The 27,882-nt window shown below is 41.9% G+C and overlaps 5 protein-coding genes across 6 annotated transcripts; 3 read left to right on the top strand and 2 right to left on the bottom strand.

Annotated features, from left to right (window-relative positions):
- The first annotated feature begins 1,140 nt into the window (after positions 1-1,140).
- On the top strand, positions 1,141-3,999 carry LOC115691092 (probable arabinosyltransferase ARAD1). 2 transcript variants are annotated; one of them, XM_030617664.2, is made up of 3 exons: positions 1,141-1,338; positions 1,489-3,015; positions 3,324-3,999. In XM_030617664.2, exons 2-3 carry the CDS (start codon positions 2,038-2,040, stop codon positions 3,840-3,842), a joined length of 1,497 nt encoding a protein of 498 aa, XP_030473524.2. In that variant the 5' UTR covers positions 1,141-1,338; positions 1,489-2,037; the 3' UTR covers positions 3,843-3,999. The 2 variants fall into 2 exon arrangements, with proteins under 2 accessions (XP_030473524.2, XP_056175178.1); XM_056319203.1 differs by lacking the exon at positions 1,141-1,338 and having other exon boundaries at positions 1,352-3,015.
- Positions 4,000-5,848: 1,849 nt separating this feature from the next.
- Positions 5,849-10,458, bottom strand: LOC115691093 (uncharacterized). Its single transcript, XM_030617665.2, has 8 exons — positions 10,312-10,458; positions 9,132-9,427; positions 8,606-8,677; positions 8,144-8,211; positions 7,457-7,610; positions 6,992-7,072; positions 6,818-6,907; positions 5,849-6,313 (listed from the first exon to the last, which is right to left on the bottom strand). Exons 2-8 carry the CDS (start codon positions 9,405-9,407, stop codon positions 6,188-6,190), a joined length of 867 nt encoding a protein of 288 aa, XP_030473525.1. The 5' UTR covers positions 9,408-9,427; positions 10,312-10,458; the 3' UTR covers positions 5,849-6,187.
- A 4,768-nt stretch (positions 10,459-15,226) lies between these two features.
- LOC115691121 (protein EMBRYO DEFECTIVE 514) lies at positions 15,227-17,455 on the top strand. The gene is made up of 2 exons (XM_056319453.1): positions 15,227-15,692; positions 16,928-17,455. The coding sequence occupies exons 1-2, from the start codon at positions 15,321-15,323 to the stop codon at positions 17,246-17,248; spliced, it is 693 nt and encodes a 230-aa protein (XP_056175428.1). The 5' UTR covers positions 15,227-15,320; the 3' UTR covers positions 17,249-17,455.
- Positions 17,456-19,704: 2,249 nt separating this feature from the next.
- Positions 19,705-24,840, top strand: LOC115691120 (pentatricopeptide repeat-containing protein At3g47530). Its single transcript, XM_030617701.2, has 3 exons — positions 19,705-20,046; positions 20,125-20,284; positions 22,181-24,840. The coding sequence occupies exons 1-3, from the start codon at positions 19,720-19,722 to the stop codon at positions 24,058-24,060; spliced, it is 2,367 nt and encodes a 788-aa protein (XP_030473561.2). The 5' UTR covers positions 19,705-19,719; the 3' UTR covers positions 24,061-24,840.
- A 475-nt stretch (positions 24,841-25,315) lies between these two features.
- Positions 25,316-27,854, bottom strand: LOC115691110 (malate dehydrogenase, chloroplastic-like). Its single transcript, XM_030617690.2, has 2 exons — positions 27,472-27,854; positions 25,316-26,684 (listed from the first exon to the last, which is right to left on the bottom strand). The coding sequence occupies exon 2, from the start codon at positions 26,680-26,682 to the stop codon at positions 25,447-25,449; it is 1,236 nt and encodes a 411-aa protein (XP_030473550.2). The 5' UTR covers positions 26,683-26,684; positions 27,472-27,854; the 3' UTR covers positions 25,316-25,446.
- Between the last annotated feature and the right edge of the window lie 28 nt (positions 27,855-27,882).

Genomic DNA, 27,882 nt, shown 5'->3' with positions numbered 1-27,882 from the left:
GTGTACCTTTTCGAATCATCCAAAAGAATTCTAATGGGGGCAATTTAAACAAATACAAAGAAAGACAGGTGCTTACCAGCAAAATCGATTCTTTTCTTGTACAAGTCTGCTCGAGCATGTGGCTTTGTCAACAAAAAAAATCATCCAAAAAGTCGTCATCCTATTGCATATTTGCCAATTCGATCATAAACCTTTCAATTTTGCCAATTGAATCATAAACATTTTCACATTTTGCCAATTGAGTCAATTCGGTCAATTTTAATCGGAAATCCCTAACATGAACACCGATAGTGCCATGTAGGATAGATAGCATAATTTTTTAGAATTTTTTATTTTTTTTTCTTTTCATTTTACTTTTTTCTTTCTTTCTTTTCATTTTTTTCTATCAAAAAAAGAAAGAAATTAAAAATAATTGAAAATTCTAAAAAAATATTAAAATATTATTAAAAATTGTCCACGTCTGTGCCGGCCGTGCCATGTAAGACGGTCGGCGTCCACGTCAGTGATTTCCGGCTAAAATTGGCCATATGGACTCAATTGGCAAAACGTGAAAAAAGGTTTATGACTCAATTAGCAAAAAATTTCGGTTTAGAACTGAATTGACAAAAATATGATAAATTGATGACTTTTTGGACAATTTTCGCCCGTCTCAACCCAATTTGCGTGAACCAACCACACATCCACAGACTTCTTGGTTGATTAGGTGAACCTCCCATCTTCTAAACCCCAACCGAAAGTGATGATGTCTTACCATGAAATCAACCAATCACAGCCAGCTAATATCCCTCAATCCCCACCAAACCATCGGAGAATTCCTGGCTGCATCAAGAATTACCAAACGGATGATCATGACATGCCAACAAATGGGTATAATCAAATAGTGCAGAAAGCAAAATAATTTCCTTGAGAATTCATCTGTATTTTATATGAAAAATCGCGGGTCGGGAACATTTGTCGTTATTACTATTAGTTTAAGTTTTTGGGAGCTGGGAAAGGTGCCAAAGCGGGGTTGCTTCCGAAGGAAATTCGTGAGGATTTAATGGGTAAACGTACCATTTTCGGACTAGATTAGCACCAAAAGTGTCTCTCTGTCTCTCTCTTCTCTTTCTCTCTCTACCTCTGTGGGTGCGCCGCACCGTTGCATCAGCATGAACTGACAAAGGAAACAGAGGAGCATAATTAAGTTAAATAATGACAATTAAGTGCTGCAAGAAAGTTGAACAAGGGCTTTAAATCATTCAGCTTTTGATCAGAATAGCCGCCCTTTTCTTTTTCTTTTTTCTTCACAGGACGTGCAGTTTGCTGTACCCTCCGTGAAGGATCAGCCGCACTGTTCAGGTACCTCAATTCCTTCGTTTGTTTTGCAAGAACCGATTGACCCAGTTCAGATAATCGCGGTCCTTGAGGACCCAGTTGATGAAGTTTTGATTTTTCGAGCTTCTGTTGAAGGTTTCATAGCATTTCTGTGTGCTTTTTTGTTCTTGGCAGATACGGAGATGATCGGATGATCGTGTTTTGTCTTTTATCTGGGATGAAGATTTCGCGTTAATGTTCTTGCAATCTCAAGGAAGAATCTTGGAGTGAGAACATAAGCGACGGAAGATTCTGGTATTTGATTGATTCTGCAGAACCAACTCTCTTTTTTTTATATGCCCACTTTGGAGAAGGAAATATATGGTTTTTCTGGTTGTTGTGGACGGTTTGGTTTGCTAGTGAAGATGTTGTGAATCCGGCTGCTGTCGGAATCTCTCTCAAAACCCTTGAGGGTTTTAGGGATTGAGAGTGGGCTTCTATGTTGTAATGGAATTGGGGACTTCCGGGTTACGAGGAAGTCTGGATGTTCTCTTCAATGAACGGGAGTTGAAACATTGAGCAGGTGGTCACAGGTGGAGGTGATCATGCATAAGTTCCTGAAAGAGAATTGACGTTTTCCAGAAATTTTTAGCTTGTTGATTAGTAGGAAAGTGTCTTTTGATAGTTCTTGATGCAGTCAGATCAAACTTGAGAAGCATCAACTTTTTTCCTTTCGAATTCAGCATGTCGGAGAAAAGCGTGCTCCCTTCGAGGTTCCTTTTCTACATAATAACCACTTCCATGATCCTGTTGACCCTCTCTTCTCTATTCCTCCTAGAATTCAGTAATACTTCTATCATATCTAGCAAAGTCTTGAAGCTGATTCTTGTTAATAATACATCAGTTAATTTGAAACCCGGTGCCGAATATGAACAGGCTGAGGTTTCTTCCCTGTCATCCGTGACTTCACAAATCGAGCATAAAGTTCCTCTAGAAGGACAAGGAGAGGGTTTTAGTTTTACGGACGGTGGAGAAAATTTTATCTCTCAAGAGAAGCAAAGAAAAGTGGCCTGCGATCCCGATCAGGTTCTGTTGAAAGTTTTTATGTATGACTTGCCTCCTGATTTTCATTTTGGATTGCTGGGATGGAAGGGAAACCCTGGTGAAACTTGGCCAAATGTCAAAAATCCAGCTCAAATCCCAACTTATCCTGGTGGCCTAAATTTGCAGCATAGTATAGAGTATTGGCTCACTCTTGATCTTCTATCCTCGGAAATCCCGGATATCAATAGACCATGTACTGCTATCAGAGTGAATAATTCAAGTCTAGCAGACATAGTCTTTGTGCCATTCTTCTCATCTCTCAGTTACAATCGCCATTCTAAGCTTCACGGAAAGGATAAAATTAGTGTCAACAGGATGTTACAGAGCAAATTAGTGCAGTATCTAACTGGCCGGTATGAGTGGAAGCAGATGGGGGGGAAGGATCATATCATTGTAGCCCACCATCCAAATAGCATGTTGGATGCGAGAAAGAAATTGGGTTCTGCAATGTTTGTGCTTGCCGATTTTGGTAGATATCCAGCAGAAATAGCTAACCTTGAGAAAGATATAATTGCTCCATACAAGCATGTTGTGAGAACCATATGGGGCGATGCATCTGCTCCATTCAGTAAGCGCCCTATACTGGTATATTTTCAAGGAGCAGTTTACCGAAAAGATGTAAGTGCCTTTTGGCTTTTTATTTAATTGATAATGTTCTATTTTACCAGTTGACAAGGATTTATTGCATAAGCAGTTTGTGGAGATCATGATAGAGCTTATATCATTTCTGTCCAAATCTTGAACCTTCTTCGATGCTTCATGACGGCCATATTATTTTGACATGAGGTTGCTTCTTTCAGCTTTCCTCGTAAAAGAGGCCATTTTCCACTAAAATCAGTCATCTTTTGGTTTATTTCCTGTCGCATCCACATATTTTCAGCTTTAAATTGCCTATTACCTATGTCTTCATGCTTTTCATTTTACAGGGAGGTGTGATTCGTCAAGAATTGTATTACCTTCTCAAAGATGAGAAGGGCGTGCATTTTGCATTTGGAAGTGTTCAAGGGAATGGGATACACAAGGCGGGCCAAGGAATGGCTTCATCGAAATTCTGCTTGAATATTGCTGGTGACACCCCTTCCTCGAATCGCCTTTTCGATGCCATTGTGAATCATTGTGTCCCCGTGATAATCAGCGATGAGATTGAATTACCATTTGAAGATTTTTTGGACTACTCAGAGTTCTGCTTATTTGTCCGTGCCGCTGATGCTGTAAAGAAAGGTTACTTGCTAAATCTTCTCCGTGGAATAAAAGAGGACAAATGGACCAAGATGTGGGAGAGACTGAAAGAAGTTGCACAACATTTTGAATTCCAATATCCGTCCCAACCCGGTGACGCGGTAGATATGATCTGGCAAGCAGTCTCCAGGAAGATATCTTCGGGGCGGATCAAACTTCACAGAGAGAATAGATACCGCAGATCTCAACTGTCTAAGGGTAACTGACTTTAGACCAGCCACTTGAGCTTACACCACGTAAGATTGTGAATTATATAGATGAGGGGAAATTCTCTTCTTTTTGTTCCATTTTGATGGCTTTAGCTTCCACAATAATGGTTTTCTTTGTACATCCATTGATATCAAAGAAGACCATTTTAGATGAGTACTTGTTTTCGGTAAATATTAGATGGGTGGTTATTGTCAGAAAATTTACAAAACACGGAAACTGATTGTCGTTGTGTTCCCATTATCAGCATCTAAACCAGATGCAACAGTTGCCGGGATGAAATCGTCTCTGAGTGAAATAGTTCAGAAGCATTGTCTATCATTTGATCATAAGCATCGTCCAACATTTCATCTCTAAACATGTAGGAAAGAACCTTATATGCAAATAACATAGCTACTTTTGCAGTTGTGTGTAACTCGTGTGCTGTATGAGTGGGTGCTGATCTAAAAGAGAACTGCCTCTCTTCACCTTGACAAAAGACTCCTAGAAGTTATATGAAAATATACAAAAGATGTGCCAAAATGCATGTAATCCTCCAAACAAAATGTTCGACGCCATAACGGGGCACCCTTTCCTTCCCAAGATAATACCTGGTGAGCTCTCTGCTTTGTTTAGGCCATAGCTTAAGAATGTCCATATCTGTTGTGAATGGGATCGGATCCTCCTCGAACTCCTCTTTTATTTGCTTGGCTAGGGTCGAATGCCATTGAAGGCGCAGGTGCCACACTTTGCAACTGTAGGTGCTCAGCAATGGAAAGATTCCTAGTGAAATTAGGCAGGTTGTCATGGAACGTTGATTGCTTTCTCTCCAATCTAGGACGAGGACCCATACGTCTCGTGGCCGAAGCATTATGTGCCAAAAGGGCTAAAACTCCAAAACAGATGAGAGCTACTGCCACCTTGGAACTTCCAAGTCCCATGAAGAAAACTGGGCAAAACAGAAGGAAGATGGGATTATTGTTCTACTCACTGATATGTGGTACTACTGGAGTTATGACTGTCGTTTCTTCTGTAGCTCATGACTGAAGAGTAGGCCTATGTCCCACTATTTATTGCATGTATTTTGGGGGTAATTGAAAGCGTAAAGCAGAGAGTGGGGTCCTGAGAGAAATAAAGACAATTCAAGATCTACCCCAATGATAAGCCTGCCAAGGAAGCCAATAAGGCTGTCTAGGAAGACTCTGACACGTTTGAACAAAAAGTGAAACTTGGAGACCTGCCTACATTCTTGGGGAAGCCAAGTATCTTCCCCTTGTGCCGAGCATCTTGCATTCCTTAGGATCATCACAACAAAATCACGCCCAGAAAAAGGGAGAAGGGTCTTTGGGACTCGAGGCAAAAACGCCACTACATGCGGGCTGATGCTGACATGGTTGTCGTCACGGCAACTATTCGCCCTTTGTCGATCTGTCCCTCGTGGCAAGGGCAAAAAACAATCACGAAACGCCGAATGTCGCACGTAATCTATTAACTTTGATGCACCCGATCCAGATCCCATCCTTCTTTCCCTTTCATTTCCACTTCATTCCGGCGATTATATACCAAATTGGCCTAATTGGTCCTTTGTAGTTATTATCCAAGCGGTTGCAGCATCTCTGCTCAGAGGGTAACTAAGCTATCGAGCACCAAAAGAAGAATAAAGCAAAATCTAATATAGGGATGAGGTCGTGTGGAACAGATTATTCCAGAGAAAAAGAAAAGCATAAAATGAAAAGTGAAAAACCAAGGCTTGCTTCCCCCCCCTAACTTTGAATCCCTGCCATCCACTCAACCAAAAAAGTTGCAAGTCTTGGTTTTCAGGTTCTTGATGAATTCGCTTTGCGCTTTTGCTTTGTCTCCAGCTCGGATTAGACAGAATGCCACCCGAAAAGGGCATATGACTAGTTATAGCTGAAATTGTTCCCGGGTGACGATGCTAAGTTCTTTCGAAATTGAACAAGACACGATACCATCAGACTCATAACAAAGAATCAAATCATCCGTTTCCACAGGAAAAGTACCAATATAACCAAAGAAAAAGGAAAAGATTAAGCATTAAGCAATGCTTGGCAAGTACTATTATCTCATACATAAGAGTTTCGCAGATACAACAACCGCTCAGGTGACTTTCAGGATTCATAAACAGTGAAAATAAACTGCCCCCAGCGAGGTTCGGAAAATATGTACAAAGAGAAAACTTGCATATGAGAGAAAATCTTGACGTGACCTCAAGAGTATTTTCAGGTGCAGAACGAATACTTCACACTTCAAATAGATAGATTATATGTTCCCTGTTTCTCACTGTTAGAACCACAAGTAAAAGTACACTCTCTTCCGTAACGCAGATGTCTGGAAATTTGGCTGCTTATGATTGGACTGGCTCCTGATGAGGAATCACTGAAGGCCCTGGTTCTATTGTGATCTGCAAACCACGACGTTGTCCTGCCTGTAGCATGAATGCAACTTCACTTGCTGCAAGTGCCGCAGCTTCCTGATTCAAAGAATCGAAAAACATTTAGATTAACATCTTTACCAGCAGATGCTTTCTTAATCACCTAGTCATGAACCAACAAGGGTTTGGCCACCACTGAGCCAACCCCCGGTCTCTAGTGTGGATATCAGACCGAGAGTTCAACAAGAAAAATGCACAAGACTTCTAGCTGAGACAGATAAGAATTTTTCCATGGAGGGAGAGAGAGAGGACTACAAGAACCAAAACCACGTTAGACAACCTTCGCCAGCCAGATAGTGCACTTCCAAAGTTATCTCCTAACTCGAATTAATCTAGCAAATGATGACTTGATAGAAATGAGGATGCCAAGTTAGCTAACATGCTTCCCTTCACTAGCTAATTCATAAATACTCAAGCATAAAATTAAGCTAGTAACAAAATTATAAGATTTCGACCCAAAAAAAAAAAAACAAATTTATCAGACGGATGAAATTTCCTTCCAGAAAATTAGAAAAACTCAAAAATGAAAGTGTCACTCCAGACCTGTCTTTGTCTTCGACGCTGTAAGATACTTATTGCCCAAGCCATAATGTAGCAAGGAAGAAGAAAGCCAGCAGCTCGAAGCAAGAACAGCTGGAAAGAAATATCCAGTAAACTAATGTCAGAACAGATAACTGATAAAACCTCTACTAGGAAATAAGAAAATAGAACACTCACAGAGAAAAATGCAGATGCATCATCTTCATCATCACCATTGGTGAGGTATAGGGCATGCCTTAAGAGTAAAAGAGCCATCAGCTGCCATCGAAAGGGAAAAGCTTGTTAAAAAAGGAAAAGGAAAAAAAACAGTGCAAAAAAACAAGCACAGTTTTTGAACATTAGTGTGCTGAAAGAACAATATTGTGGGAAGCAAAGACATAAGTTCCCCCCCCCCCAAAAAAAAAAACAGAGCTACAGGTAGGGGAAAAGCAAAATGCTGTCAGTTTTCAATATTGGTTGCTCATAAATGGATCTTGATTTTGTTTGGAATTACAAGCAGGTGAAGTGTGCATGCATAAACTGAAATTTGTCCCAGGTATAAGAAAGGCATTGCCTCCTCAAGGCCCTATGAAAGGAGACATGATTTTGTCACAATGTAATGCATCTCCAAATCACATGACAAACAAGGCCATTATGACTCACAATAAGAGCCGCAGAGCGGCAAAATGCAGCTCCGCTTGCATTGGTGTCAGCGTATTCATCATACTCTGCCTCCAGAAAATGGCGTTCAGCTGCCATTGCCAAAATACGAGGATCACGCAAATCCAGAGGAGCACCAGACAGCGTCCAACCCTCACTGTAAATCAAACATGAAACAGGAGACATCAATATGATCAAATCTGACCTGGAACAACCAAGCTTCTTCAAAAACTTCATAATAAAATAAACACAATGAATGAAGGTTTTATTATACCATCAAGTTCTCTGCAAAATGTCTAAGAAAATAAATTCTTGACTATGCAATAGTTGAGAGGATAGTTATTCCAAATATACGACTTTGGCTAGAAACATATGACTGAGTATGCAATCATTTCTTTATTGATCGTCACCGAAAGTATATCCTAAACAATAGGGCAAGATATCCCAATTGTAGCAACAAAAAAGCCAAAAAGAACAAAAAAGAAAAAAGAAAAAGAGCCTTAGACGTGGTTAGGAAAAATAGATCATTGAGAAGAACAAATTAGAAGCCAACCCATGTCAAATTTTATAACATCAATCCTACACAACAAAATGATCCACACAGTAGTTTTCAATCTCCATAAATCATTACCACAAGCTAATATGAAGCTAACTAGCTAATTGTACAGGCAGGTTAAAGTAAACTCTTACCTTATGTCAATTGTGGCATCATCAGAGTTCGGGGGAGCTGGTGGGGCTGTATAGCCAGGCTCATAAACCTAAACATCAACAATGAAGTTTCCCTAGCGTCAGTAAATATGAAAAACTCTGCCTCTCAGAAAGAGTCCTTCCAAATCTTTAAATAGTTTCCATCTACTCAAAAACGGTAATAATCATCCAAAATTTAGAAAGAAAAACGATAGGGGAATAAAAATTCTTTTTCTTCAAATTATCCTAGCACAATTCAGCATACAACCTAGCAGCCACTGGAAAGACTATAACTATGCTACAACATAATTAGACTTGAAGAGGAAGGGAACAAAAAGATTAATGCTATTTCAAGAAGCAAATTTACTGAGCATTGTCGATGTCATATTTGATCCCCTATACACATCGAGCAACCAACAAATTGTGCAGTCATAAATGAAGTTTCAGGTGCTGAGAGGGGCTTACCTGATGGCATATCTCACAAATTACATCTCCTTTCTCATTACACCACCGCTGAACACATTTCCTGTGAGCATACTACACACAAAAGAAAACAAAGCTGTTGGACTAGGATTTCAGTGTATCTGATCATACGCTAATGATGCTTAAGTAAACATTCAGGTTTCTATTTTATAGAGGCAAAAAGATGGGATATTCTCGTTATAATTTTCCAAGCCTACCAGACCAGATTCACCGAGGTCGGGCTTGCATAAGAACAAGTAAACATTTCTGCACCTTCTACCCCATTGGATTAACCGAGCAAAGCTAAAGCACACAGAGCAGCAACACCCACAGATACAACTCTCAGAACTGATGTAATCAAGCATGCATACCACTACCATGATTGGAAGCATAAAAGTAGCCAACTGGATATGTGACATGGCAACCGGTATATTTTGAAGAAACAATCTGGCTGCTTTAAAACCACAAATAACGATATATTATATCTTAAAAAAATGAAATAGGAGAAGTGACCCCGAAAGGCACAAACCTTCAAACTACCGCTGCAAGCACAAGGAGTCTCCAAATTCTTAATGCTATCCTCCTCCTGGCAAATGCGACATTCAACGGTCTGAATGAGAGGTTCTTCTTCTTCGCATGTGCTAATGACTTGTATATCCTCGACTTCAACAGCAGAGGTTGCCGGATCAGCAGTGTGAGAAGATGAACCCTCTCCAGCAGGCTTTGCAGAATCAGCCTTTTCGAGAGATTGCGATCTCTCAGGTGTCGTGAAGTGATCCACGCAGAGGACAAGATGATCACTCATTCCGATTTTGAAGAAATTTCCTGATACATCAAAAGATTTAACAGAAACTTGGATCAATTCCCAAGTAAAACACGCCCCCAAACCAAACAACAGTCAAAATCACAGCTTAAGTCGTCTTGAAGGCACATAAGCATGATTTGAGCTACCACGTCCCCAATGGAAGGAGAACCACTTAATTGTCCTAAATCAACAAACTAATCAATTTTGATGGTCGAAAAAATTCAATGACTGTGATTATCTCGAGATACTCCGGGTCCAGGCGCTTAAATTCTTCATCCTCTCTTACTATTCGGCACTCGCACCGTTAAAATAGAATCAGAAATATAAGCTGCCGAGTTACATCTCTAGACAGTGACAAACAAGTTTAGCCAATAACTCGACAAGAAATCAAAGGACACCCGAAAAGACATCACTTTTTACGACAAAACCCCTATCCTTCGCCCGACAAAATTCATCATCATCCCACGCAAATGCATCCCCTACACTGAACAACGATCCGGCCCTTTTCATTTCACAACCCAAAAAATGCCATCTTGACTTCCCTCCCGGCTCTCGTAAACGGGTCGGAGAAATCAAAACGACGGACTTCACAAATGCCGGACGGACCGCGCAACGAGCCCGATCCTCGGCCTCGACAATCCCGAGGAGCTCCAAGACTTCCCCCGCGTTGACCCCCTCAGAAACACAAAAAAAACAAAAAAAAAATCAACTCATCCGCCGCGACCCACCAACAATCCGGCACACAGGCGGAGCCACGACGCAAAACCCACCCGAATTGGCGCTTCGGAACGCTAATTCTCCCCAAAAAACACGCAATAAAGACCTCAAACACTCGACAGCCCCACCCACAGCACCAGATCAAACGCCGCGAGAACCAACCCACCGCCGAGGGGACGGATCGTACCTGAAACGGGCTCGGAGGCGCGGGTCTCGGGTCGGGTCCGAGCTCGGTCTGGGGGTGGAATTCGCGAGCTTCAACGAAGGGGAGGAAGAGGAGGAGGAAGAAGACGAAGGAGGCGATGCACAAGCAGCGAGCCTTTTGTACGCGCGACGACGACGGAGCGGCCGGTGGGTGCTGGTTGGGGGGACGTTAACTCCTCGGCACGTCCGGTTAAAAACATCGAAAGTCCGCTTCGTGGAAATTGACGTTGTCTGTTTCCGTCTTGACCCCGCGCGTGCGGGTGGGGTGGTGGACTAACGGCCGTCAAGAATCGTCGTCGTCACCGTGTCTCGTTTTGTGGTGGCATTTCGAATTTCCACCGGCGTTTCCTAATTTATCAACCCTTGTCTAGGGTTAATTCCACGAAAAATCCTGAACTGACATACTCGTGATAATTTTATCTTAAATTAATTTTTTGATCACGAAAAACCCCAAACTGGTACGCCTGTGATAAATTTATCCCAAACTAATTTTTCGACCTCCAAAAATCCCGAACTAGTACATTTGTGACAAATTTACCCTCCGTTAGTTTTTATTAAATTGAATTAATACCACAAAAAATCATAAACTGGTACGCATGTAACAAACGGAGGGTAAAACATAAAATTGATACATCTGTCAATTATTGAGTGTCATTTAACAAAGTAATTTAACAGTAAAACTTAACGAAAATAAATTGAGGGAAAATTTGTCACAGATATACCAATTTAAGATTTTTGATAATCAAAAATTAATTTTAAATAAAATTATCATAAATATATTAATTTATGATTTTTCGTGGTATAAATCTTTTTCTAAACTGCTCCTCCTCATGTCTTATCCTTTACCTAACAAATAGGCATGGGGTAGTTCGTGTACTTTTCTGAACCGAGTTTTAGGAGCGCAAATTTCCACTTTATCGCATTAACTTGGGTAGATGGAAGTTTAATATGTTCGGCATTGTTCGTTATGCATTAGTTGGGTACTTGCCTTTTCTGATGGATTCCCGCACGATAAAAAATTACTTAATAAATCTATCAAAATAAATCATAAATTCATTTTTTCAACTCGTATATAATAGGCTGATAGGCTGAGTTATTAAATGGATTAGTTATATTCAGTATATGGATTATAAATGAGTTTAAACATAATATGAGTATTAGATTGGTCATAAATGGATTTAAAAACTTATCTTGACCCAACCCGTTTTTATGACTCTCTCACCCTCGCTTGATTTTGCGCTCATCACTCTATACTCCTACCTCAGTTTAGGTACAAGTTTTTCTAGATTAGTTTAAAGATGAAAGTATTTTAGCAACATGATATGTGTTGGGTATGAGTCGGGTCCGATCGAGTATGGGTCACTAGATCTACATTGCATAAAAATTGATCAAAAGGGGTTATAAATGGATTTATTTAGGTCGAATCATTTTCGACCCATTCCAAACCCAACCGGACCCGACCCGTTTGATGGATTTATGACTTGGTACCCACGTTTGTGCGACGATCCACGAACCGTCGTCGTGAAAAGCTTTTGTATGTATGTGCAATTTTGACTTCTTGAAGATTTGTACGCGCGATGGATAAACATTAGATATATCGTGCTCTAGTCGAGACCCGGATAAGAGCCCTTGCGCTATTGATGTTTCTTTGTTTGCCAGCCACTATACTCTAGAAGGATTTCATTGACCATTTTTTGGGGGAAAATTAGGCAGGTTGCATACCATGTTTTTCGCCTCGGTGTTGGCATGACGGCTTCTTATTTTATTAAAATACCAAGTGGATATATTATATTTTGATTATTATAACGTAATAGCAATTGAGAAATATATTCTTCAAAGAATTTTCGCAACTCTTGGCATTAGCAAAGTTGAATTGACCCGTTGAAGGATTTCCAGCTCGAAATCTAGAAAGTGCCACAAACCGTGTGCAAACTGCTCTAGACCCACGCACCAGTAAAATGCCCGAGCTTAACCGATTCACGAAACTTACCGTGGGGGTGTTTCATAGACGTTCAGTTAACAAAATTCTCACACTCATACCCCATATAAAAAGGAAGATTTACCGTATTATTGATCTCGAGAGTTCTTCCAGCTGTATCCAATTACAATTATTCAACAAAAAATATAACTAAATATTTACAATTAAATCAAAAAGCCGGTGGCGACTTTTGATCAACACCGAAAATTGTGTTCCTAGATTAGGAAAAAATACTCGTTTCCACCAACCGAAAGCACCATCATTTAATCCCAGCTAAACTTTTATTTAGTGCATTTATTTTGCGAAAAAATAAACAAAATTTAAAGTTATTATTTTAAAAATAATCATTGTGAATCATCGGAATATATTTTTCAAGCGACGCAAATAATTATTTTAAATGAACCGTTTTTTTTTAAATGGTCGTTTTTTCCATAAAACGGAGCTATCACGGTGAACGAAGATTTGACCCGATCAAACCGAGGACCTTTTCCAAGAAGAAGCATCGGAGACCTTAATTTACGACCTCAGGTTCTTGTCGGTACTTTTCAATCTCATTTACCTTTGACCCGGTTGCTTCCATCACGTATATGCTTATCCAAAAAAGCATTCCCGTCTCGTGTACTTTGAGAAATTGTTGCCCCCGCGTTTTGCAGCTTGTAATTACAACTTCATCGGCCAAAAAATAGAAAGAGAGAAATAAATTATTTACTAGGCATATAGACCGGGGGTGAGCAATTGATCGGTTCAATCTAGGAATCGAACCGAATTGATCTTACCTGACCGGTACCTAATTGGTTCACATGGAGATTGGTTCGGTATCCGGTTCTTGGCTTTGAAACCGATCAGTTCTGATCGAGAAGGGATAGCACTGAACCCACCATATCGGCCGGTTCCAAATTGGTTCATATGAGGATTGGTTTGGTTATAGATTCTTGACTTTAAATCAGTTGGTTATATCCGACAAGGCCTGTTTCCGGGTGAACCTATTTTAAATCGATTTCAAGGCTGGTTTTCGGGTAAAACTGATTTTCAACGGGTTCAAAATCAAAACCTACAAGTCTTTTTTCACTGGGAACTTTTGCTAAAAAAGAAAAATGATGGGGCTGAGCATTCCACCATAAGCAAACCATTGACAGAGCAATTAAATAGAAAAAGAAATGGTAGGCCGGTTTTCGAGTTGACCTTACAACCGGTTGATTCGGTTCTAGACTGATTTCAAGATTGATCAATACGGTGCCCGATTCCAAAAGACAAGCATCAACTCTAATAGAGTAGATTTCATATTCTTAGTCTAGAACCTACTCATCCTGGAACCCCGTCACTCCAAATGTGGACAATCTACTTGCGTGATATTCAATCATGAAATTATAGATTAGAGAGAGTGAACGAGAGGTTAATACTTCACCCATGGGCCTAAAAAGAAACGAGCCCATGGCCTCATGGGCTTTCTCTCTACCCAACCCAATTTCACAAACAATAATTTTGTGATCCAAAATGATATAAATGAATAGGGGTGAGCAAGATGGACCGCCCAAATCGGGACCAGACATGACAGACCGGTTTGGTTTGGTTTTCGGGAATATCAGTCCAGTTCCCGGTTTCTAAAAGTGGAACCAGTTTCCGGGCGGTCCGGTTCCCAGTTGTAGGGTGGGAACCGGACTAGACCGGACTGATAAATATATATTTCTAATTTTTTCATATATATATTTATTTACTTTTTAAAATTTTTGAAAAAAAATAGAAAGTCTAATTTAATTTCCTCAATTCCCTCTTGCCTTTACCAATAAGTGATTGGTCCCATAGGAACCAAACTGGACCGGACCGGATCAGATCGATCCACGGTCCCAAGACTAGCCAGTCCGATCCCTGGTCCTAAAAACTGGGAACCAGTCCTCCCGGTCCGGTTCCCGGCTCTTGGGTTGGATTGGACCTGATCGAGAACCGCTTACCCCTATAAATGAAGGCACAAAAGAGAGAAATTGGATTCACGTGTTAATAATTTAACTTTGAAGGTCAAGATGAGAATGTGAAAATAATCATGTTTTAGGTACCATGATGACATTGTTAGACTTACTTCGGTGCTCGAAAGACTTTTATCGTGGTAATTTATGACTTTCAAATATGAAAGTTAAAAACTCAATAGGTAATGCATTGGCCATCTTTTTACTCATAATTTAATTTTTTTTAGTGAAAGAATTACATCTAATTTCAAGAAAATATCATTTTAAGTGATTTCGGATTTTAGTAATTACGTAGGTCTAAAGATTTGAGGTATATGTTAAAGTCGCTTGTAAAAATTACAGTCAACCTCCAAATAAGAATTAGATCCAAAAGTTGATATTTTTCACTTGAATTTATCTTTCTGGGGGAAGGGGGTGAGGTTTCAAAACTAGAGTTATTTTCTTTTTTTCATTTCTCATCACATCACAAAAATTGTACTTTTATTTAGTGCGAAATATTTAATTTTCTTTTTCGAAACGTATCAATATTGACATGTAAATTTACTTGATTCTTCACAATAATTTAAATTTCTAAATAATTTTGTTTTGGCCATGTCCGCTTCCGCTCCGAAGAGGAAGGCTTGGATGTCACAGAGCCAAAACAACAAATACTTAAAAACTTTAACGCGATAAATCTATGGCATTTTACATATTTTTGTCAAAAAATATCGGGACACACTCGAATCAAATAAAAAAATATATTATAGTTTCCATTAAAGTGAATAATCGATATTCTTTCGACCAAAAAAATAATAATAATCGATATTGTGAAAAATCTAATATTTCCATATCAATAGTGCTAAACATATTAACAAATTCATTACTTTTTTCGACCCAAAAAAAAAAATTCATTATTTTTATATTTTCTTTACCTTTTTCTGTTTTTAGGCCAACTTCTTTCCTTTAAAGTTCGCCTTCAATAATGAACCCATCGACCGCACACGAGAGGCGCAGAGCAAAAACCCTACGCGACCGTACCACACGATCGCCACGTCGGGGGTTTTCAGCGTCGCCATGGCAGAGGAGGTAGCGCCGGAGCTCGCGGCGGCGGACCCATCGGCCGCCGAGGACATGGACCTCGCGACCGAGGAGCCCGACCCGGAAGAGGGCGAGGCGGCGGCGCCCGACGGGGCCGAGGACGGCGGCGGCGGCGAGCCCAAGGCGAAGCGCCCGAGGGAAGCAGGGGAGGAGGGCGCGGAGGCCGCCGGCGGCGGCGGCGCCGCGAAGAAGCAGAAGGCGGAGGAGAAGTCCGTCGAGGAGGAGCGCCTGGAGAAGGGTTCGGGTCCGGCCAAGGTCGGGCCCAAGGAGTTCGGGTCGTCCGTGGAGATGTTCGACTACTTCTTCAAGTTCCTCCATTTCTGGCCCACCAACGTCAATGTCAATAAGGTATGACGAGAATGCGAATGTTAGCTTTTCTGCTCGTGTTGTTCTCCCCCGACATTCATGCACGAGCGCTGAGCAATTGGAGGTATAGTGAAGTTCAATTCATGTGTTGGATTGTTCTGGAGTGTAATTGTTTCGAGTGCCTCAATTTGTTTGTAATGGGTCGACGACGGCTTGATCGCGTAGAATTAGATTGGTCGAATTTGGAAGCTCTTGGTTTCTGAGATTTAATCCGGGTCTTGTGTTTTTTTCTTTCCCATAAGGGGTTGTGGTTTGCGTGCCCCCCGGGGGGGGGGAATTTTTTGGGGTGGGTGGGGTAGGTTGGTGGGGGCGTGGGCCCCCCTGTTTTTTTCCCTCGTCCGCGCCCGCGCGCTCTTTATTATAAAAAAAATAAAAATGAACGAACAAATTTCTCGCCTTTCGGCGATTTTGAATGTTGGATTCTCCGGCTGCGGAGAATGCGTACGAGTCCATGACAAGGAGAAGGAATTGGGTGTTCTTCTGAATGCATATCCTTACTACTGGCAAGATCAATTGGATCACCCACTGTTCTTTCTGAGAAAAAGAAGAAAAAGAAATCTGGAATTTTTGCCTGAGAAAAGATAAGTTGTTCCTTGTGCATTGGTTAGCTGAAAGTAGGCTGTGTATAGTCAGTGTTCTCCTCTCAGATGGAGATCTCACTCGAACTATGTGGAGTGGAATTTATTTGATGTTGTTACGTAGTGATTTTTGCTGTTTAGAAAATAAAATAGAACTACCCTGTTCAGCTGTGATGATGAATAAGGAGATACAGGTCTCCGTCTTTGGAATGAGGAAGTGGTCTATCGCGATATGCTGAGCACATCGCTTTCATAACTATTATTATAAGTTCGGTTTGCCGGGGAGATCTGTCTGTTACGCATTAGGAAGTCCTGGGCAGCTTGTTGCGCCGTTAATGATGCCCAATAGAAGCATTATCTTGCTCTTGCTAAGATTTATGTACAGATAAAATCTCTTACCTGCTTGTTAGGTGCATGTTATACATTTTTATAATGCTAGTTACAAGTGATCACCGCATTGACTGACTAGTTTGATTTTTGTGTCCAAGAGAGAGAATTTAATCATGTACTGGATGATCGTGCCATACTTGAATCATGTAGTGGATTCTGTCGAACTAACTGCATGTTACATCTCAATATTTGGAGCTTTTGGCTTTATGATAGCCCATGCTTCATGCTATTTTTTCGACCACAATGCAGTATGAGTACATGACGTTGCTGGAGTTGATTAAGAAGGGGCATTCGGAGCCAGAGAAAAAAATAGGTGTGGGAATCAAGGCATTTCAAGTCCGATTTCATCCTACATTCAAGAGTAAGTGCTTCTTCCTCATAAGGGAAGATGACTCCGTGGATGATTTCAGCTTCAGGAAGTGCGTAGACCACATAATCCCGTTGCCAGACGAAATGAAAGCTAAAGATGGTGTCAGCAGGGCGTTAGGTGGCAACAAAGGACATGGAGGGAGAGGAGGTGGTGGACGAGGTGGCCGCGGTCGTGGAAGGGGCAGGAAAGCAAAATATTGAGGTTTTTGACGATGTCGATGGTAAACTTTTGCTGATGTGGCTTGGAAAGAAAAATCAGCACTAGGGGCTTTTGTTGTACTCCCTTATCTTGCTTTGCTATTGCAAATGTGCACGCCGTGCTGCCGGCATATGCTTGTATCGAATAGTAATGCATCATTATCTTGTTTAGTGGCTCTTGTTGAAAGAGAGTGGCAATTTCTTTTCTAAGGTTTCAGATTCTTGCATAACTTTTTAGTGTACCACACTATGATCATTTGACGTAGTATGCAGTGCCGGTTCTAGCTCGATTGGATCAAGCATGATGTTAAAGGCAAAGATTGAGTGATGTTATTCAGTACAATCAACGGCTTCTGGGCTTCATTCTCATGAGGTGTCCTACTTGACTTTGATAGCAGAAAAGCAAAGGGTTAGCCTATGAACATTGACTAGTCCTAAGACCTGAAGATTTGCATTTCTCAGCTAAGCTGAATTCTAGTGTTTCTGATTGTTGTCAGCACCAAGTTAAGTAGATTTCCGGTTCAGGGTTCATTGCACCGACTCTTACATTTCAGTTCTAGAGAGGTTACTGAAAGCAAACTGCTGGGAACTCTGCGGTTTGGCAATTGCAAATGCGAGCGGATTCGGAAATGTATTTGCCTTATGATCTCTTGTTGTTCGATCGAATCTTCCTTGTGTATGTTCGCTTTCACGCCAACTTCATGTACATGAACTGCCAAGCGGTCTAGCGAGGTCGCTCATTTCATATCGATTCATCAGATTCGACGAGTCTCATGCACTTGGTCGTCCACTTAATATGTTTTCCTCGAACTATGTCAGGGTTTTCACCATTGGCATTGTGCCGCAGTTATCTGTGTAACCTACCCTCATCATCTTGTGGATCCTTTAAAGCTAATGAAAGTCCAGATTGAATCCTAATTAAGCTCACAATAATGGATGAAACTAGCGGTTACAGCCGCAATATATTTCCTTCATTCACTTGGAAAAACAGAAGTTAAAAGTGTTATATGGCAATAGAGTGGAAAATATTATCAGTTCATGGATGATATGCTCGACAGTTTGAATGCTACGCACATCTACTCTCTGTAATATTGATCACGTAGATTTACATAAAATTTCTGGGTCCAAGTTTAGAACTTGATTGAGGAGCGCAACACCTGACTTAAATAAACACGTACAGTCTTCATACGTGCATACGTAATAGATACGCGGAAATATACGGCTACTAAACTTTTGTGTGGAGCATCCTCATAGGGCATGGCAGCTGCTTTTGAGTTGCCTATATTAGCACATCCAAGCGTTGTTGTAACTGTTCCACGAGCCCCCAATGCAGTTAAACTCCTCATCATCGAAGTCATTAACTTATGCATTACTTACAGTATCCATTAACTATGGATTAACACCAAAAGATACAGTAGATATTGCTAAGCCGCATCACGACGTATCTTGTACGTATTTAGTACATGCATGGACTGCATCTCGCGCATCTTCCTTCACGAATATCGGAAGCTTTTGCCAAGCGTAGCATGTGAATCCAACCCTAATCGACAGATGGTAGCCCCCATGCAAGTGAATTCGTGTTGAGTTTGACAACCCCAGAATCCTCAGCATTCCCAAAGCCTACCGGATTTCTTGGAATCGAAGAACGAGTGCATAATTCCACAACCATCCATAATTATTAGGTTCGTCTCTCTCTTTCTCTCACATTCATCTTGTAACTCCCCAAAGATCGAGAGAAACACGCGTAAGCCAATAAATGAAATTGATGATGGTAGTTCATGCATGCGGGACCGGTTTTATCCGCGAGACGGCGCGCGATCGCCCATGATATTAATTGCAGTTCGTGTTCATTCATCTGTATTTATACACAACACGCCACTGGCCATCTCGATCGATTCCACTGAAAAGCTGGAGAATTTTCCAGTGTTGCACAAGAAGAGAACGACATTGGCGATGGCCAGTCATCACCACCACGCAGTGAGGGTCGAGCCATCGTGCTCTGTATACGACGTCATTGCAGATGATGAAGACCCTTTGTTTTTCTCGAATGATCACTCGCCTTCTCTTGGAATCTGGTATTACACCAGTTCTCTCTTTCTCGTTCCTTTTTGGGTCAAGTAGTAAGGCATATAAGGAGTCCTAACACGCTTCTCCTTTTCTTTTTCCTGTAAAAATGAAAATAAAGCAGTGGAAGAGGGTATGTTTCTTCGTTAGAGTGGCAATATTATATGTCGATTCACGAGTCTTTTCCGATGTTGGCGACGTCTTTACCAGATGATACTTGGTACTCCACTTTAGACATTGTTGAGCACAGTAATGCTTGCGTTGTCGAAGGTACATGTGGATTTTAACTCTCTCTAATACATTTCTTGGAATATGTATCATCGTCTTTGCTTCTGATTTCATTGATTGGCATTGCAGATAATGTCGTTCACTTCGGCGATGTGAATGGTTTATTAGAAGAATTTAAGGAAATGAACGGTTGCTATGAGACAGGAATAAAGGCCGTGTCGTCCGGTAATGATGGAGATGGAGAAGGCTTGCTCGATAATATGATCATGGGTAATGGATCGTCAGGATTAAGTGCAGAACGTGACGGCAAAGAATCAGAAACTAGAGCCAGTATCAAAATGTTGTCTCGCGAAGCCATCTCCGAGTACTTCTACATGCCGATCACACAAGCCGCCAAGGAGCTTAACATCGGGCTGACACTCTTGAAGAAGAGGTGTCGGGAAGTCGGGATTCGCCGGTGGCCCCACCGGAAGCTCACGAGCCTCCAAACCCTAATCAAGAACGTCCAGGTCCGTACCTCTGTCTATAGAGTTTTATAGTATACGTCGAATATGAACCTGCGACGCTGATTTCGTGAACCGATGCAGGAACTGGGGAGGGGAGAGGACCAAAGGAAGCTGCGCGAGGCGATAGAGTTGCTGGAGAGAGAGAGGAAGCTGATGGAGGAAGTGCCTGACCTGAAGCTGGAGGACAAGACCAAGAGGCTGAGGCAAGCGTGCTTCAAGGCCAACTACAAGAAGAGGAAGCTTGTTCCAAGGACATCGTCCTGATGTACGAGATTCGATGTGTGATCTGAGTGTCTGACCTAGGATAGCATGTTAGATTTGATCTGTTTCCCTTCTTCTTTTGCTTTCACTTGTTTATCTTGTTTGATTAGATAGAGTTGGATATGAAATGAGGACAATGATGATTTGCACATATTTGTCACCATATTTTGGCTCAAGAACACTACTTAGATCATGTCATTTCCTTAAGGGAAAGCTAATTTGATTCTGAAATTTAAAAGAGCGAGGCTTATCTTTCTTCAAGAAAAAAGGTTATCGAAATCATTGATTAGAAATCGATGATCTTTCGTGACGTGGATCTCATTTTTATCGATAAAGGACTTTGCCATGCGATGGAGGTCCTAAGTTCAGTTTCTTGCGTGTTTTCCAATTTGTAAGGCAGATGTATTTACCGGGTATTGGATACTATCACCACCGGCTCTTGAGTAAAACTAACAAGATTTAACTGTCCATATAAATTCAAAATGCATGCAGTCGATCCACCATATAATTTTTAATATTCATTAGTGCACAAGACATGTTGATCCAAATGTCCCTTTGGGCAAAAGACATATTGATCCAAATGTGCCTTGTGCCGAGCTCATTCTAATAAATCATGTCGACGAGATTTCAAGAGAATGACGAGACTCACATTGGACCCTACCTAAAATCCACGCCCATTTGATCACGCAAAAAATGAAACTAAAAACTACCTTTCGTTTTCATTTTATGTTCGCGACCTTTTCTTTTCAATTCGTTGAAAATATATTCGGCTCATGAAAATAAAATTTCAACATGAATGAAAAAGAAAAAAAGGGTGGAGGAGGTAGACCTTATTTTCTTTTTCGTTAAAACAAAAAAATAAAACTTTTTCTTTTCAATTTGTAATCATGGAAAAACAAGCAATTCATAAAAAAAAAGAAAATATCAAATAAAGATCACATAAAGTGAGGTCATTTTTTTAAAACAGGCCCAAAGGCTCTTCAAAGTGGGCAACCGTTTTAAATGATGATCGGTTGAGCTCCAAACATGACCGGCGAGAACTTTACTTTTCCTGACCGGTGGTTGGAATAGTGCATTTTTTTTTCAAAATAAAATCTAAATAAAAATGAAAAATGAAAAATAAAACTTAAAAAGCTAAAAAAAATAAAAAAACAAGAGGGAAGTTGTACTTTGGTCGACATGACTTTCATCTGCTTATTTGAGATTGAGGCAGGCCCCAGGTACCAACTTTGGTGGCTCTTTTGAGAAAGTTACCTTGCCTTTACGTGAAATTTGATAAATTTACCCCAAACCAATATTTTGACCACTAAAAACCTCAAACTGATACATTTGTGACAAATTTAACCTCCATTAATTTCCGTTAAATTGAATTAATACCGCAAAAAATCACAAACTAGTACACTTGTGACAAATGAAGGGTAAAACATACAACCGTACAATAGTTAACTCGTAACGTGTCATTTAACGGAAAGTAATTTGATAAGAAATTTAACTAAGTACCCTATTTTAAGCCTTTACTCGAAATTTCTCCTAAAAAACGATCATAGAAAAAAGTGACAAAAATTAACATATTTAGTCCGTAAGCACCCCCCCGAGTTCGCGCCGTTCTAGCAATTCGGTTTCGGTGCATGTTCTCGCAGGAGCCTGTTCTTGCGGAACTCCATCGTTCTTGTCCGAAAGATGGAACAAGAACGCCTTCTCCAGCATTCATCGGCTCCGATTCGAACCCAGGATCTGTCTCCGGTCTCGCCGGCGGGCGGCTAAGCCGGCCGGCGGCACGTGAACACCCACAGAGAGAACGAGGCTATGAAGCTGATCGCGCCCTCCGCCGTCTCGCGACGATCACTCCTCGCATCCCTCGATGCCCACCGCTCCGTCTCTCTTTCCTCTTCCCCTTCTTCTTCTTCTTCTTCGTCGTCGTCGTCGTCGTCTTCTTCTTCTTCATCACTAGCTTCAGTGTTGTCGACAGTCCTCAATGCTAGACACATGGGCCCGGCGAATCCCTTCTCGCGCTCTCGAGGCGCGAGCGAGGGATTGGTTTCTCTGATCAGGTCGTGCGCCCACGAGTCCCATTTGCGCCAAATCCACGCCCGCATCCTCCGCGCTCGCTCCCTCGAAGACCCCACCATTTCCCTCCGCTTCTTGTCCCGCGCCGCGTCCGCGCCGTTCGGTCGCGTCTCGTACGCCCGCCGCTTCTTCTCCCAGATCAAGAACCCGTCCCTGGCCGAGTTCAACGCCATGATCCGAGCTTACTCCGGGAGCGACTCGCCCGAGGAAGGGCTCTACTTGTACAGAGAGATGAGGCGGCTCGGCGCGAGGACTGATCCGTTGACCTCTTCTTTTTGTATCAAGTCGTGTGCGAAGATGGGGTCTCTGACGGGTGGCTTGCAGATTCACGGGAGGATTGTGAGAGACGGGCATCAGTCCGACAGCCTTTTGCTCACCGCTTTGATGGATTTTTACTCGATCTGCTGTAAGAGCGAGCAAGCCTGTGCGGTGTTTGATGAAATGCCCGAGAGGGACACTGTTGCTTGGAACGTGTTGATTTCATGTTACTTACGTAATCGTCGAACCCGCGATGTGTTAGCGGTGTTTGATGCTATGATGGGTGGAGAGTGCGGATGCCAACCGGATGATGTTACTTGCTTGCATGTCCTTCAGGCTTGCACTAGCTTGAATGCGCTGGAATTCGGTGGAAAGGTCCATGAGTATATTGAAGAAAGAGGCTATGGTGATGCTGTCAAGCTTTGTAACTCTCTCATTACAATGTATTCGAGGTGTGGATCCATGGATAAGGCTTTCATGGTTTTCAAGGGAATGCGAGTTAAGAATGTGGTGTCTTGGAGTGCTTTGATTTCTGGTTTGGCCATGAATGGGAAGGGAAGGGATGCAATTGAAGCGTATCTGGCAATGCTGGGAGCAAATGTTGTTCCTGATGATCAAACGTTCACTGGAGTTCTTTCAGCTTGCAGTCATAGTGGATTGGTTGATGAAGGAATGTTGTTCTTTGAGGGGATGAGCAAAGATTTCAAAAGGATGCCCAATGTTCACCACTATGGATGCATGGTTGATTTATTGGGTCGAGCTGGCTTGCTTGATCGGGCCTATGAACTAATAATGTCGATGTCGAGCAAGCCTGATTCAACGATATGGAGGACCTTACTCGGGGCTTGCAGGATTCATCGCCACGTCGCCCTTGGAGAACGTGTAGTGTGGCATTTAACTGAACTCAAGGCTCAAGAAGCTGGGGATTATGTTCTGTTACTGAACATTTATTCTTCTGTTGGTGACTGGGAAAAGGTGACAGAAGTGAGAAAGTTTATGAAAGAGAATGGGATCCAGACAACCCCCGGATGTACAACAATCACGTTGAACGGAATTGTGCATGAATTCACTGTGGATGATGTGTCGCACCGGCGGCAAAATGAAATTTATGCTATGTTAGATGAGATTGGGAGTCAGCTGAAGATTGCTGGTTATGTCCCTGAAATATCGTGTGAGCTGCATCATCTAAGCTCCGAAGAGAAGGGTTATAGGCTTTCTTATCACAGTGAGAAATTAGCTATTGCTTTCGGTGTCCTCGCAACTCCACCTGGCACAACTATTCGATTAGCTAACAATCTCAGGATCTGTGTGGATTGCCACAACTTTGCCAAGGTCCTTTCAAGTGTTTATGACCGGATGGTAATAATCAGGGATCGTTCTAGGCTTCATCACTTTCAAGGAGGACATTGCTCCTGCAATGACTACTGGTAGGGATGACCACTTGAGGTCAGAAGACGCAACAAATGTGCTCTAGGACAGGTACTCGAGAACATATTGACATTTGGCTAGATTTGGATCGTTGGCATGATGTACACAAAGTTGGCTAGAGCACCAGTGAGTTTATCTTGGGAGGAAGTTCGGGATTGGTAATAAGGACCATTGAATTATTGGATGAGTGGTCTTAGAGCCTGAGATGCCTGAGCAGCTCCCTCTACATAGTTTCTCCGTCTGCAATGCTGAACCCTAGCAACTATGCAGAAGGGATACATCGAAGCCGCCTGAAAATTCTTTTGAGATGCACTTTGAAGGGGGGAAATTTATGCAGACAGGATCTTACCTAACATCCGCAGCAAAAAAGAGCAATGACAAAATTTTGCCGAAATTTGTCTTTCCAAAATGCGGTGGTAGGAAGATCCAAGAACCGTTTTTGGAGCGATTAGTCTATGAGGATACAATCAGGACTATACTGGTTTCATCAACATGACCCTGAACAAAACAAATTGGTAGCGCAAGCACCTTGCGTAGGCAATTGAAAGGTTGTCGAACTATGTTGGGTGTCCTAAGATCTCAATAAGGTTGCATTGATAAGCTCGCATCTTATTTGAGCGACATCAGATTTGTTTAAATTGGTAGCAGCACCTGCAAGGGCACACGGCCTCATTACAAAATGGCTACATCTAAAGCAATCTTTCTATGCATAAGACTGTCAATTCATATGTTAGTGTGTATTTCAACGGAATTCTAATAAGAAGTGGGTCTCATTTACTCCGACTCTCCAACTATGTGTTTTCACTAGTTTTTGACTTTTTGAGATGCGTCCCCTACTCCATATTAGCCTAAACAACCATTTGAAGCTTGGATCGAAAGTTTGCTTGCTCTTTATCCAGCATACCACTCCAGTGCCATTTCGGAGTGCTTCAAGAAGGGATTCAGAGGGGGAAACTTACCGGGATAAGACCGCAATATCAATAAGAAACAATAAAACGAAATCTTCGTCATCACGGGTAATTAGGGTGCAATAACATCCCTCCAATCATCCAACGACATTTAACAAGATCTTGAAGAAAATAACCATACTAAGATAATCCAAAGAAACAGAAAGGGTACAACCAAAATAAAATGAACTCGAAAGAGCGGAAAACACGTAAGTTATCAAATTTTTGCATCTCAATGGGATCAATTCCTTGAAACGGGTGGTATCATTGGTCAGTTAAGAAAGTGCTACATGCTCATACTAGAAACGCTACACTAAAAGTACTTGAAACTTTCTTGTTCAAAATGATTAAGGGAAAGCCTCCTAACAAAATTGACAGCCATCATTTCTCAAGTCAACCTATATTAAGACTTAGAGCTTCATTTGCTTTTTGCTGATAGAACTTAGGCAGCAACTGCTTGCTTCTGCGCGAATGCAATACCCTTCTCAATGCTGGCCTTCAATTCAGGCTTCAGCGCGTCCAGGGCCTTCTGCTCATACTCGGTCAAACCTTGGAGGTCAGAAGGAATCAGTGCTTCAATCCCTTTCCTTCCAAGCTTAACCCTGGATGCGAAAAATGGAAGCTCAGTCAAATCTGACTGAACAAAAGAACACTCGTACACATCCCCATCTCCATCCAAGGCACGAAGAGACGACTCAACAAATCGAGCAGCCGCATATGCCATTGACAAAGTAGAGGATCCAGCACCTGTTGCCTCTACCACTTCTGTCCCTGCATTTTGGATCCTTACCGTTAGGTCTTCCACTTCTGCATCTGTGAAACTAACAGAAGGTCTCGTCTTTGAAAGCAGAGGCAGAATTGTAATTCCAGCATGTCCCCCTACAACTGGCACATCCACATCAATGAGCTTTAGGTTCTTTTTCTGAGCAACAAAGGTGTTTGCCCTCACAACATCCAGCGTGGTGATGCCAAAGAGCTTCTTTGGGTCATACACACCCTTCTGCTTCAGAACCTCGGCTGCAATTGGCACGGTGGAGTTAACAGGGTTGCTGATTATGTGGATGAAGGCATCAGGGCAATTATCTGCTACAGCCTCGACCAAGCTCTTAACTATATTTGCATTGATGTTGAAGAGGTCATCACGGGTCATACCCGGTTTCCTTGGAACTCCAGCAGGTATGACCACAACGTTCACACCCTTCAAGGAATTGGGTAACTCGGAAGCTCCTGTGAAGTCCAGAACTTGCGAGGGAGTATTACAGTGACTTAAATCAGCAGCAACTCCTTTGACATTGGCAATATCATAAAGATGAAGCGCTGAGACCAAAGGGGACATCTTGATAAGAAGTGATAATGGTTGCCCTATTCCTCCAGCTGCTCCAAGAATTGCCACTTTGAAAGACGCCTGTGGCTGCAGATGATACTGCAACCTCTGGCTTTGTTTCTGCGCTTTACATGCAACTGAGTTTTGAAGGGCCACACCACTTTCCTTGCCTAAGAAAGATGAGTCGGCTTCACAGCTCACTGAAGTGGTGGCCTTGAGGCCACTGAAACTCGCAAGAGATGCATGGAATGCGAGTCTGACACCAAAGGGCTTTGGTTGAGCAAGGGAACCACATTTGTGGCCAAAGGAAAGAGTTGATCCAATTGACAAGGTAGGTGCTGATGTCAATGCCATATCTAATAGCCACAAAAATAATTAGAAAATGATACATATGGAAGACGATGAGCAAGACAAAATCTTAACCACAGACTAGAAGTTAAACGCCAAAAAAAAGTTTCTTTTGCGTGAGTAACAGAAGCAATAATGTGAGAAATGGCTGTCATCACTGTAAGCCAAAACAAACCGAAACCCAGAAACTCCAGCAAGTGGAGAAACATAAAGCAGCGCAGTTGTAGTCATCCGATGAAAGCAAGATGGCAATATCCTTCATTAGCATGATCTTTACAGCGAGAGAAAGGGGATGTTCCGTAATAGATCCGAATCCAAATCTTTCATCTTTAAACGCATGAATGGGCACGTGATTTTCCCAAGAAAAAACAATAAAGTCACTAGAGCATAAGCTTGCTTATCTTGCAGTCTAATAGCAAACCTTTCACTCTACCAGGAAGATTCATCTTTCTTAGAACCGATTATACACTCTACAACCTATTCATTTCAAGAAGTAAATCAGCATTTCCAAAAAGCCAATAGGAAATCATACCCCAACGCAGAGAAACCCTCAAGATTTGCGGGAAAAAGAATTCTGCCCACATTGACATAAACGAGATTCTAACAGAAGATAACTAGCAATTTGACTGATCAGTTCCACCATCACAAATAGCACCCAGCACAAACACAAACACACACACGAAAAGGAAATGACGGGCCAGAGACGAATCTCGCAATCCAGAGGGAAACCAAGAACGAGTCTCGCACCACCGATGCAAGAGAGCCAGCGCGCCAAGAATCACAAACAAAGCTTACCCACAAACCAAGACCAGGAATTAAAGCAAGTGACCAAGAAATTCCAGTAAGCACGATAGCGAATTCAAGACCCCCCAGGCTTTTGCTCCGGGGTTTTGTTCTTGGTGACTGTCAATGACTCGGCCACGTGAGCTTCGAGCAAAACACACGCCTCTTTTCTCCACAAAATCTGGCGAAACCTTGAATGGCTATCTTATATACGTAGTGTCTGGGCCAAGAAGTGAGAAGAATATCCCTACCCTTTGCCTTTCTGTTGCGTACCGAATGCTCCTCACTGCTGTGCTAACAAGAACAATCTGCCGACTTTTACTGTGGCTCCAGCAAATCATGGCCGCTCGTTTTGTATGCCCTCTTTGCGGTGCGTGTCGTGTTGATGGTGCCTGATATTTTTGCCTTTTGCCGTTTCGTTCA

This window comes from Syzygium oleosum, unplaced genomic scaffold (genome assembly GCF_021117445.2).
Source record: "Syzygium oleosum isolate NSW1041296 unplaced genomic scaffold, Sole_v2.1 Sole_v2.17, whole genome shotgun sequence".
Taxonomy (NCBI): Eukaryota; Viridiplantae; Streptophyta; class Magnoliopsida; order Myrtales; family Myrtaceae; genus Syzygium; species Syzygium oleosum.
Note: the sequence above shows the minus strand (reverse complement) of the source record. Positions and strands in the feature narration are given on the sequence as shown.